Here is a 13,757-nt window from a genome sequence, read left to right on the forward strand (position 1 = left end):
GGAGGGCATGTGAGGTGATAGAGGGGACACATGCAGATGAGCGTTACCATGTGATGGATGAGGTCATCTATTACAAGGGGCGCATTTACTTAGTGCACAACTCGCAGTTGAGAGAGAGGGTACTCCAGGCAGCTCATGATTCACCACTGTCCAGACACTAGGGATTCCGGAAGACGTACATGCTTGTTTGGGAGAGGTTCATGTGGAAAGGCCTCAAGAAGGACGTGTTGCAACACGTAAGAGAGTGTGAGGCCTGCCAGCGGAACAAGGGGGAGCTGACTCACCCTGCAGGGCTATTACAGCCACTTCCCATTCCAGAGGGGAAATGGGAAAGTATCTCGATGGATTTCATCACGGGGCTCCCCATAGTACAGGGGAAGGATTGCATATATGTGGTGGTCGACAGGCTGACCAAATTTGCCCACTTCTTCGCCATCCCCACTAGATTCACGGCAACCCAGGTAGTTGAGTTGTTCTTCCGGGAGGTTTTCAAGCTACATGGACTCCCCAAGAACATTGTTAGCGACAGAGACAATAGATTCATGGGTGGCTTTTGGCAAGAGCTTTTCAAGTTGGTTGGGACGGAGCTTACTCCTAGCACCAGTTACCACCCTCAGACAGACAACCAGACAGAGAGGGTCAACCAATGGTTGGAGGGGTACCTGAGGAACTATGTGACAAGTCAGCAGAGGACGTGGATTCGGTGGTTGCACTTGGGCGAGTTCTGCTACAACACCACGCACCACATGTCTATTGGTATGACTCCTTTTCGTGCCCTTTATGGTTATGATGCTCTAACTTTTGCTGATATTATTTTCGGAGACAGTCGGGCCCCAAAGGCCAAAGACTGGGTCCAAGAGAGCCAAGATATCCTCAAAGCTCTCAAGGATAATCTAGTGACAGCCCAAAATCAGCAAAAACTGTATGCAGATCGGCACAGGATAGAGAGGCACTTTGAGGAGGGGGGCCTAGTGTACCTCTGGTTGCAGCCTTACTAACAGTCCATGCTGAAACAGAAGGGGGCCGAGAAGCTACAACCACGCTTCTATGGGCCCTACCATGTGACTAGGCGGGTTGGGGAGGCGGCCTATGAGCTAGCACTACCTCCGAGGAGCAGAATCCACAACGTGTTTCATGTCTCATGCCTGAAGAATGTGTTGGGACAATAGGTGATTGCAGCAGCTGATCTACCCCCATTGGATGATGAGGGCCATTTGGTGCTAGAACCAAAGGCCATATTGGAGAGCAGGGAGAGAAAACTGAGGAGCAGAACCATCAAGGAGTTCTTGGTACACTGGAAGAACTTACCGGATGAGGATGCTACCTAGGAGGTTGAGCACATACTAGGGCACCTGGCTTTGAGGTTGCTTTAGGGCAAGCAACATTTGGGAGGGGAAGACTGTCATGTCCCTTCTCAAATGAATTAGTCACGAGATACAGCAACACAATTTTCGCAGCAATTTTGGTTTAGGAGAAGGACCCCACACACAGAAACTTACGAACTATAGGCAGTTCGAATTATTTTTGGCAACAAGTGGAATGTGGGGGCCACCACATGCATAATTCGAAATTGGCCAAGGAATACGTTGGAGGGAATTCGAGCTAGTGGATGGAGGGGCCCACATGAGGCTAAGGGGGCCCAAGGAGTTATAAAGAGAGATCAGCTCTCATTTTGGAGGCATTCTGATTATTTGACAAACAAACTCATTTTGTACGCTCTATTGTTCAGCGAGTCTACCAGTTGTTTAGCCACGAGTCTTCCGCAGGGAAGATTCAACCTCTTCTTCGGGGGACCATCCGTGCCTGCCCTAGGGAGGTTGTTACACAGGAGTTTCCAGGGAGTCTGGTACAATCACACACTTCAGTCATCAGCACAGGGAGGAACTGCGTATTCCTGGGCAGCTAGAGAACACGCAGGAGGGGTTAGAAATCAGCAAGGGGGATTCACAGCGTGCTGGGAGAGCTGGGAATAGACCAGCTAAGGGGATTCACAACTTGCTGGGAGAGCCGGGAGTTGAGGAGGCAGCATAAAAAGGCAACTCTGTTGGAGTAGCAGCTAGCTAGACCAGCGCAGCAATTAGTCGAGATTCAAGATGGAGATGTTGCACAAAGGCCACTGTAGCAGCAAACCTGTGGTGCTGGGAGAGCAGTCATCCGCACCAAGGGTAATCCGGGGAGCAAGGAGTTAATCAGTACAGATGAATCCAACGTACTTGAGGTATTTTCAAAGGGCTTTGCACGCTGTTTCTTGCAAGTCGAATTTGGCTGTAACAGCTGGGGAGAGGCTCCAAGGAGACCGAAATCCAAAGTCAAAACAAGATAAATTCCCTTCTGGGTTTCTCTGGGTTTTTCTAGGTTTTGGCCAAGGAGTCTTAAAAGGATATAATTTTCAGGGGTGGTTTTTGGGCACCTTCCAGCAGGTCGAAGTTAGCAGATCAGCAGTTTGCTAGGACAACGTAATGCAAGTGGTCTAGCTGCTGAACAGCCATCATCTCAGCTATTCCATCACCTGGGTTTAGTCCAGCTTGTCCTTGAGACAAGCCCAGGGGCACCACTACATTTATATTGTACCCATTGCTCTCAAATTTTATAATACATGACTCAGCAATTCCAGATTTTCAGTGTTCAATGGGTGTTCAATGCATGTTTTTAATTTTATGCTGCTGCACTATTTATTTGTTTATAATATCACTTAAATCCCTACTTGAGAACATTACAGTAGAGGACCCTAAATGGAGCTAGGGACGCAAAGAACACCAAGAAAAGACATGTAAATTGTGAGAAATAAATTTATTTATGTGCTGGTGGGCTTATGCAACAAGAAGTCAAGCCGGCTGGGTTAGTTTGAGGCTTTGAGCTATATAGGACAGTTTGTTGGCGCCCTAGGAGAGGCATATAAATATGAGGCTATTTGAGCATCCAATGTGCAACAGTTCATAAGAAGCACACCTCTAAAATAGGCCGCAAGAATCTGAAGCTCGGGAAGGGGAGAAAAGGAGACTTGTCTTGGCTACTTTTCAATGTTGTTTGGGAAAATTCAGTTCAGGGCAGAACGTGTATTTCTGTGGGTTCTTGTAGCTGTTTGGTGTGAGTTTTGTGGTGGCTTTCTCCTCTAGAACAGGCTGCACTTCAGGACTGTCTGAACATAAGGACCGAAGGTCCTGTACCTTCCTAGTTGAGGGGATCGAGGGACCCAAAAAGGGTGCAGATCAGCCCTAGAGGCCAGCGAAGTAAGGCAGCATATGTGTTGAGGCAAGCAGCAGCTGAGTAGAGAGGTTTTGGAGCAGGAAACAAGACCTGGAGTGACAGTCATATCAGCCCTGACCAGGCAGCCAAAACTACAGCAGAAGCACCAGCTCAAAGAGGTATGTATGGTTGTGTTTGAGTTGAATTGTTGCTAGTGGATAGAAGGTCCAGGTTGGACAGATTAGTGTTGGGAATCTCAAGGCTTTTGGAGGGCAGCAAGGAGGTCCCCAAGGAACCCTAAGTGCAGTCTCTTGAAGGACAAAGAGGACTGCTAGGAGACGCATATTGGTGGTAAGCTCGGGACTGATTCTTGAAGGACAAAGGAAGGAGGTCAAGGGAGCAGATTACATCAACCCAAGTTCATTATTAGAGAAGGACATCTTGCAGTGATAGGTGGCAGCCCTCCAGCCCGAAGTTTGTCTTCATTGGAGCAGCGCAGGAAGGCATTAGAGGGAAGAAGTCCCAAAGGAGCTGAGGAGCAACAGTGGGTAGTTGAGAGTTGTTCACAAACGGAGTTGTGAACAACTCAACAAGAGTCTCTATGTGTTGATGCATTGAAGGACTAACAATCAGCTAGAGAGCAGATTGGAGTTGTGTTCAGTGACCTAAAGGAGCTGGTACATTGATAGAGGCAGGAGCTACAGATTGGGAGCACAAGGACCAGCAGTTGTGTTCAGGGTACGATCAAGGAGCTGTGATGGTGCACAACATCAGCTAGATGATCAGTGTATCTTGTTCTTGTATTCTTATACTAGTGGATGTATGAGGGCCGTTATCCCTGGTATGGGAGCCCTAGACAGTTGTACTATCCGTTTGTTAATATAACGAAGTTGGGTTTTGTAAAAAGTTGTCTATATTTGTAGTAGTTTGTTGTGATACTTGGATTGGTAGCGTCAGTAATTGTAAGATTCTAACCTAGACTCCAATAGCGTGGAAAAACAACATTCAACAGGGCAGATATACCACTGTTGGAATGAATTCAATTTCCATTAAGATGATATACATATAAATACAACATTTAGAGCGTTGGATTCAACTTCCAAGGTTTCTTGGACTTCTGGTAACTGTTCACCATAACCCTAACAGATCAGGTGTCCAACAGTCTCGGTGAGTGGCAAGAAGGAAACACTAGAGGCATTGGACATAAAGAAATTACATGACTAAAAACTTATGCATGCCCATTACAAACAAAAACCTAAAAGCATTGAAGACTTGGGTACAATGCCTAAGGAGTGGAGATTAGATACAGTCAAAACAATAGCAGACTCTGAAGTAATGAAATAAACACATAACAGAAAGTTAAACATATCTATAACAGCTGTTAATCCAAAATCCTTACATACAAAAATAAATTAACTGGCAAAAAGCTTTCTTCATATCATGACTCAATTTGTTTTGGTCAAACAATGTATGAATAAAAATAAAACAATCTCCCAGCAAAATAGCAAATGTCCTAATGCACCTTTATAGGATAGAATCATCTTAACGATGTTCAGATAATGAGAACTGCAGCAGATAATTTAGACAACTCTTGATGTCACTCCACACATTGTCATTTTCATCTTTCTAAGTTACATAATAATATAACAAAAAAAAAAAAAAAACCTTGAACACAGAATGATCATCCCAGATAGTGAACAAAATGATTCTTACCATATGGAATCCCAAAACAGAAGTCATGGATTTTTGCGCCTTTTCTTGCTGGTTCTTGGTTAAAATTGCTTTCCGTTGCTCGAGGCATATATTCTTCTTTTTCAGTGTGCCCTCTTGATGCTTCTGCTAGAGACTCTGTTGCATTTTCTACTTGCCTCTGCAACTCATCCGTTGAGTTCTTCAAAGAATCGAACAGTTCTGTATCTAATTTTTCAGATTCATTTCTCTCACTACTCCATGTTGCAGCTTCATGTACATTATCAGGATCTTTCAAACCATCTACAATTTTCCCTTCAACTTGCAAATCAGCTGATCCCTATAAAACCATAATTTTAAGTTAAGGGAAAAGAAGGCTAAACTGACTTACAGCCTAAATGATATAAACTTTAAATAAAACCTCATAATCTAAAAATGCATTTCATAGCTAAAGTTAACATAAATCCATCATGAATTAAGTTATTGACTAATACAATCTCTGCTCCCCGGATCAGGTGCTCACATCAGCAATATGAAAGGTGCCCAAGTGGCACACGCATGTAAGCCCACCTGAGCCACTTTCATGTTAAAAGTCACACAGGATATCGGGTGCAGTACACTTACCTTCATGACAAGATCGTCTACCCTCTTCCATCGCACACAACCTTGGTCTATGATAGAACCACCAATGTGCAACATCATTAGTTCAGGAGGGTTCTAATGGTTAGTTTGGCATGGAGTATAAGCCTTGAGGTACAGGAGCACAGAGGAGAACATGATGAGATGCAAATCAAGGGCAATCACGCCAGAACAAACCTGTCCAGCAGGTATACCGGTGACTGAATTCATTACAAGATTGAAATTACGTTCCATTATGGAAGCAAGAGTTAAATGGATATTTCAGATCCAGAATGGTAGGGATAGAAGCCAAGCCTGTGGATATCAATGGTGCTCAAACATCAAGCTGTGGAGGAAAACCAGTTCTGAAATCCTGGGCCAACAACACTTCTTCAAATTTTTTGGTCAAGTACTTTGTTGCTCCTTTATTATGTGGTTTAGCAGTTTTATGGCTTATTGAAGTGTTGCAAACATCCCGATTTTATCTCGAAATCATGATTTTTTGGCCTAGCCGATGTTTTCCGATTTTTAAAGATATTTTTATGGTAGCTTAATTTTGTCGATGTTTGCCGATTTTTACCGATATTTTCCAGATTTTTTGGTTTTCCAGACCCTTGCCGATTTTATCCTGACGCCGATGTTCGCAACATTTTCATCTAGTCAATTCTCACAAACTGGAGCAGAGGGTTAAAACTTAAAAGCACTCAAAATTTTCTCTTTGGTTGGGGGATTTTATCACTAAGCTTCAATTCTCTAGCCATTCTTATCTTAGCCACCCTTGCCTACTACTGCAGCTTCACTGCTTGGCTCCTTGCTCCTATCACCTTTGCCTATAAATAATTCTACAATTGGCTCTCTTTGTTATCCAGTTACTGTGAAAATTCGAGAATCCCGCCAAGATCAACTACTGCAGCAACTAATTAAGCTTCTCCTATCTGTTAATTACTGAAACAAATTATTTACTGTTTCCTACAGCAAATATTGAAGCTAATACAACTGCAACCTTCACTTAATTAATTAATTTGCCCAAAACAAGAACGGAACAATAGAGAAAAATCCACACAAGTGTCGTAGGATTTTTTGGACAAATGTCTCCGTAAAAACCCAATGCGGGAAAACCAGTGCAGTAGCTCTGACGGTTTTTATTATTAAGTTGAAGTATTTCTGAATACAACGACTGGATGCCCTCCCGACAATCCAATTACAGAGAAAATCACTTAGCAGAAGAAACTGGTGAGATTACCTCACTCTACACTGCAAGTCTCAGATGATCCGTCAGTTGAACTGCAAGTTCCCCACCTACTTCTTCGCTGCCCCTTTATGGGCCCTACGTCAGCTCAACTGAGAATCGATCTACCTTCAAAAGCCTTTTCCAACCCTCCCAGCACAGAAACGTCAGTTTCTTCAGCAAACTCGGACTTCTATGCTGGACGCTACTATGTTGTTCTGCGTGGGGCCTGCATGAGCCCTTCCTAGCACTACATCACCCTCTTTGTCCTCTGCACTACCTCCTCTGTGTGTCTCTCTGCCTCTCTGCTGAGTGTCCTTGGCTCCGGAGAAGATTCTCCAACCAAAACTCCCTCTGCCCCTCACTGCAACAGCTCACTATCGAAATTCTCCCGACAGCTGCTCTGCTTCAGAAAATCAAACTTTTGAACTCTTTGTGTTTGTTTCCTAGTGACCCTCAAGCTTCCTTAAATAATCTCCTCGTTGACATTCAACGGCCCAGATTAGAAGCTAATCAATGGATAAGATCATTTCTACTTGATCCTCGGCTTCTTCTAGAAGTTACACCCACAGTTTATATTAATACCCTTTAATTATTTTATTTTCCTAGGTTTAGACTTAGGGTCCCTTTAAAAATAATTAATTATTTTAATAACACTGTTTCTGGGTGGAATTTCCCAAAATGTTTTATGGGTTCTTTGGAATACATGTGCCCAAGCCTCCCTGCAAAATTTCAGAGTTAGAGCACGTCTAATGCTACCAGAAATCAACACTCCCTCTTAGTGAGGAATGTGCTCTAGCAGTGCAACCTGTTGAAGCATCTCCCTCTGCGCTGCTAATGCCTGACATGTTGTCCACTAACTACTACGCAAAATGTTGCATCTGTACTGCTGCTGACCCCGCCACTGTCAACACTGCATCCGTACTGCAACTCCCTCTGAAATTTTGCATCCGTGTTGCTACTGGCACTACCACTGCACTGCAAACTGTTGCTACTACTCCATCAACAACAGAAAAACATCCCAAATTACTGAACTAACTGTGTTCAGTATGGTACCATGTGAATGTTGGAGCCTAACTATTGCTAGTCTCTGTGTTGACCCTCTGAATGTACTGTGCTGTTGCTGACCTCTGCTCTGTGCCATTTGCACTGCTGCCAACTCTGCTCTACGTTGTTCAATCTCTGGCGCTCCTAACCATTGCAACTGTCTCTCCAACAGTCCTCGGCACCATCTGACACTAGTGCATCCCGCTACTTCTAATCTGGGCTCCTGTAGCAAGGAATTGATCCAATAGGTGGGCTCCTCAAGGATCTTGCCCATTTGTAGCTCTTTCGAACTACAGCTCCAAATCAACCCACCTCCCTCGTGGAGGTATCTCTACTATCATGGCGAACTCCTCTTCCTCGATCTTCGCGATCGCGGCCTTCAAATCGTGCTTCTCATCCTTGTCGTTCTTCTTGAGAGGACACTATGTAGCGTAGTGACCCATCCCACCACACCTGAATCACTTTACCTTCAAGATGTCCTTCTTACGTCTCCGCTGCTCTTGCTGCCCCTTCAATGCGAGGGTTGGAATTATCCTCCTCCTCCTTAGGCTTCGACCCACTGTTGCTGCTTCCGTCAAGCTTGCACTTGACCAATTCTCTCCTCAGCTCCTCTTGTTTGAGAGTTGCCCACATCTCATCCCAATTCGGCAAAGTTGCCCTGCCCAGGGGAGTCTAGACAAAGACCTGCCACTCATCTAAGACAGAATTGAGGGCCAGTCTAACCAAGTCTAAGTCTTGAGGTGTAGACCCCACAACAGACAACTCAGCATAGGTCTCTTGAAGCTTCGTGAGGAAAGGATCCACACACTCCCCCTTCTGCATCTGAGCAGATCTCAGCTTCTGCTCCAAGTACATCTTTCGTTGCTTGGAAGATCCCTGATACAACATAGACAATGTGTCCCACATCTCCTTAGCAGTCCCTCTGCTAGCGATGTGATAGACAACACGATCCTTCACTCCATCGAGGATCATTCGCTTTGCCTTCGCCATTTCTGCCTTGTACTTTTTTAGTGGATCTGCATCTGCAGGCACAACCACCACACTGTCGACATATGTCTTGAGGGCATGCTCATCTAGAAGGAATGACATCCTTGCCTTCTAGATGACATAGTTGGATGCTCCGTCCAACCTATCTTGATCCCTCAATCCACTGGTTGCCATCTCTGCCACAAATGTCGAAAAACTCCTCTCTGGTTCTTATTGTTGTTGCTCAGCCAATAAGAAAACGACCTTCTTGGCAGGAAGTCTTACAAAGGAAGAAATTTGCTCAACCGTGCTTCTTCCTTCTCTTTTGACATCTTTCTACCCAGCAAAACGGCCTGTAGTCCCACCAGCTTCTCCTCATGCTGAAGCTTCAGCATTGTTCCCCCTGCCACGGCAAACTTTCGAACTAGGAGTCCTTCCTCTCTGTCGACTCACTCAAAGAGATATTGCCTAGAAAATCAGCGCTCCGGCTAGGACTGCACAAACCCTTTGGGGTTTCGAACTACTGCCTCTTGCAGCTTTTTCGATCTCCCTCTTCTGCTCAGCAGTAGGTTCTCTGGCACTGTTCTTCTTGCTTCACCTGCAATGCTCTGATACCATGTGAAAATTCGAGAATCCCGCTCGAAAAAACCACTGCAACAACTAATTAAACTTCTCCTGTCTGTTAATTACTTAAACAAATTATTTATTGTTTCCTACAGCAAATATCGAAGCTAATACAACTGCAACCTTCACTTAATTAATTAATTTGCCCAAAACAAGAACGGAACAATAGAGAAAAATCCACACAAGTGACACAGTATTTTTGGACAAATGTCCCCGAAAAACCCCAATGCGGGAAAACCGGTGCAGCAACTCTAAGGGATTTTATTATTACACTAAAGTATTTCTGAATACAACTACTGGATGCCCTCTCGGCAATCCAGTTACAGAAAAAATCACTTAGCGGAAGAAACTGGTGAGATTAACTCACTCCACACTGCAAGTCTCGAATGATCCGGCAGCTGAATTGCAAGTTCCCTGGCTACTTTTGCGCTGCCCCTTCATGGGCCCTGCATCAGCTCAACTGAGAATCGATCTACCCTCAGAAGCCTTTTCCAACCCTCTTGGCTCAGAAACGCTAGCTTCCTCGACAGACTCGGACTTTTGCGCTAGAAGCTAATACAGTGCTCTGCATGGCGCCTGTGTAAGCCCTTCTTCGCTCTGCGTCACCCTCTCTACCCTCTGCGCTGCCTCCTCTGTGTGTCTCTCTGCCTCTCTGCTAAGTATGCTTGGCTCCAGAGAAGATTCTCCAGCCAAAACTCCCTCTGCCCCTCACTGCAACAGCTCACTATCGAAATTCTCCCAGCAGCTGCTCTGCTTCAGAAAATCAAACTTTTGAACTCTCTATGTCTGTTTCCTAGTGACCCTCAAGCTTCCTTAAATAACCTCCTCGTTGACATTCAACGGCCCAGATTAGAAGCTAATCAATGGTTAGATCATTTCTGCTTGATCCTCGTCTTCTTCTAGAAGTTACGCCCACAGTTTATATTAATACCCTTTAATTATTTTATTTTCCTAAGTTTAGACTTAGGGTCCTTTTAAAAATAATTAACTATTTTAATAAAATTGTTTCTGGGTGGAATTTCCCAAAATGTTTTATGGGCTTTTTGGAATACATGTGCCCAAGCCTCCTTGCAAAATTTGAGACTTAAAGCTTACTCCATCCCTTCCTGGTCTGTAAACATGGCTAGCATAAACTCAGAGGTAAACAGGGAATCTAACAGAAGAGACTTTCATACCTCAAACACCAATCCCCAATACCTTCCCAAGTATACAACCCAAGCTTAAAAAGTTGCCATTAAGGCAGCAAAGCATTTTCACGCAGTTTTCTCCTGAGGTCAAAGGGGAAATAGCAAATATGGGGAATTATGTGAAGCAGAAGAGGAAAAGAGTGTCCAAGGAACAAATTGAGGAAGAATACAAGGGCTCAATCTCTGATCCAGGACTCTCAAGAACTAGAGAGAAAAGGAGTTTCAGGTTAGCATACCTATACTGGTTGAACAAAGCTTATATTGCCCAAGTGGTGGAGGAGAGGGGCCTTTAGCAACAGGCCCTTCTTCAGAAGCTAGACCTTGTTGATAGGAAATTTGAAGTAGAGTCAAGGAAGTCCTTGATATCAGCATCGGAAGTCTCTAATCGCCAAGTGACATGACAACACAGCAGTTCCCAAGCAGACTCCAGGAGTACACACACTAATCCAATCCTAGTAAAGGAGGATCCCCTGCCAATAGATCAAATGCAAACAGAGTTGCCAGAGGCATCCGCCTTAGCAAGCCAGCTATGCTAATACAGCAATGTCCTTTGTCACTTCTAGCTCCAGAATGTTCGTCTGTTTTCTTGCTTTGCTGTTATTTTTCAGTGTATACTATGTACTGTCTAGGCTAGTATATGTACAGCATAAGATAGCCATAGGGGTTTTTCTGTTGAAAAATCAAACATTGACAATATTTTCTGACTTTGTATGGCCTGGCTTACCAAGTGGCAGGCCACAGGCAGACATTGTTGTAATATTATTTGCATGAAATTAACATAAGAATCTTCTAGTTTACACCACTAACAAAAAAAAACTAATACATTCTCTGCTGATTGACAAATCGCTTATTTGGCATTCTTTTTGCTTGTTAAAACATCCATTTTTGCCTCCGTATTCCTCATTTTCCATCTCTGATCGCTTTAGAACTTCCACTGCTTATGATTATTTATATATATATATAGATATATATTTGCTTGAGTTCTTTATTTCTTTCATGTTGATTAATATTAAGAGCTGTTAAGAAGGTATTTTGGTTATAGTGTGTGTGGCTCAGTGTATATATATATATATATTGTTTGCAGTAATATAATAACTGGTGAACTAGTCAGTGTCTGAAGAATCTCTTGTATATAAAGGTTGGTTTTCGGTGGCCATATTTACCTCGGCCAAATATCAACAAGACAACCTTAATCACCAGGCCGGAGATTCTTTTATATTACAAGGGGTCCACTGCTTTGATCAAACTCAAAAACTTTTTGCAAGGTCTGAAGATATTTCTGCAGACAAGCACAAAAGTGAGATGTACTCATTCCGCAGCCACAGGGATCGTGGTTATGGTGACACAAGGCAGAGCTGCACACCAGCACCACGAATCGTGAGCCTGTTGGCCAAACTGCTTAATCACTTGACCTTTCCATATGTTAAAACTTTTATAAAACTGTTAGATCAATGTTCTTTAATGCATGTGGTATTTCTCGGATCCCGATCAAGCTAGCAGCTCAGGTCAGTTATGTCTGCAAATTGCATCCAGAGATCGCAGTTGCACCAGCACCCAAAATTATATCAGTTCATTGGCTCAATACGCAAGCACTATAAGCCACGAATAGAATTCATTATCAACATGTTCTTCGAATCATTAAATAAATGTTAGCTTGATTTCTATTCTCATCTCTGTTTAGTTCACCGAAAGGGATTGTTGTTGTTACTTGTTCTAAGTTAAGACTGTTATGTTTTTATAAATATGCCAATGCCTTGTAGCGCAGGGACAATTAAATATAAACTCTGTTATTACTCTATTTTGATTAATATATCAGTACTGCTTTGCATGTTCCTTTGTGCCATTATATTTTGGTGTGCTATCGTGTATAAGCTTGGAGATTTAACTTCTTATCTGCGCTGAACGTAAGTGCATAGAAGCACATGCCAGCCTTGAGCAGCAGCCCACTCAACGTACAGTTTTGTGCCAGTGTTTTCCTTGTTTAAATTGTAAGTAGGTTTATAATGCTTTGATTTAAGTATTTTGAATGCACTCTGAGTTTAGTTGATCTCTATTTGATTTCAAGCAAGTGTGGTTGTGTGATTTATGGTTTTTATAGACTTAGTGGTTTGGGGAATTTGTCAATCTACCATGTTGCCACAAAATCTAGCAGGCCTTGTGGAGGGATACCCTATAAAGCAATCACTAGACCAAGTGACAACAAAAGGTAGTAGCCCACTGTCACCACAGCTACTACCCCCTACTCTTTATGGATTTTCACCAATGGGAGGAGTCTCAGTATGTACGTCATCCAATAGATATTCTAGGTTTAAAGGTTCAAGGTGACAGAATAGACCACTTAGGGATGGCTAGGCTTAAGGACGAGGTTCAAACTATGAGAAAAGGCAATTTGCATCCCAAGTAGAGGCCAAATTGAGGAAACATCCCCCCCCCCGGCAGATCTAATGCCCGAAGCGCGTCCCGTACGGATTCGTACAGGAAGCGTCCCCGGAAGCGCGACTCCAAAATTCGGAAGCGCGGTTCCGCCTGTTTTGGACGCTTCCTGGAAATTCCGGAAGCGTCCCTCCGAAGCATGCTTCGTACGGCGCTTCGGCCGTACAAAGCATGGAGCTTCAAAGGGCGAATCGTACGGTTCCGTACATGCTTCCGGAAAAAGCATCGCGCTGTTTAGAAAATCGATTTTTTTTTAATTTTAGGTGAGTTTGCATATTGGGGGTGGGTCCACCTTGGGTTAGGGTGAGGAATGAAGGAAAAAAAAATATAAAAAATATATATATATATATATATATATATATATAAATATAGCAGATGCTCCCTCATGGTAACGTTAAATTCTTAAAGTAAAAGTGACATTCTCCTTTATTTCTCATTTTCATCCTTTTATTTAAATTTTTAACATTAACATGAAATGACTCAATATGTTTGAGAGTGGTTCCAGCCTCATTGGTCTTCATATGGAGAAAATAGAATTTCATATCCTATTCAAAATTCAGCAGACTTAACAGTTTTCAAGAATTTAGGATCAATGGGATTGTGGCATTTCATTAGATTATATCAAGTATGAAGGTATACGATTAGCATTTAATCAAGAGCACGAAGCCCTATATGTACCCTAGTGTTGGTGGTGTTAATTGTTGAACTCTTTTGTCACGCCCTTAGCAAAAAATTACCTTTCAATCAAGTCAAAATCATCGATCAAGCATGTTAAGCTT

General features: G+C 43.2%; 1 protein-coding gene across 2 annotated transcripts in view; it reads right to left on the reverse strand.

Moving 5' to 3' along the window:
• Positions 1-13,757, reverse strand: part of LOC149158436 (Transmembrane proteins 14C) — a 252,552-nt gene that overhangs the window by 192,826 nt on the left and 45,969 nt on the right. For both annotated transcript variants that reach the window (XM_089436216.1, XM_089436217.1), the window contains exon 2: positions 4,900-5,215. In XM_089436216.1, coding sequence (XP_089292342.1) covers positions 4,900-5,215 — 316 coding nt within the window. The remainder of the gene's footprint in view (positions 1-4,899; positions 5,216-13,757) is intronic.

The sequence above is a fragment of the Pinus tabuliformis genome, chromosome 5_2, assembly GCF_031772625.1.
Source record: "Pinus tabuliformis cultivar Carrire ecotype Pingquan chromosome 5_2, CPIR1, whole genome shotgun sequence".
NCBI classification, from domain to species: domain Eukaryota; kingdom Viridiplantae; phylum Streptophyta; class Pinopsida; order Pinales; family Pinaceae; genus Pinus; species Pinus tabuliformis.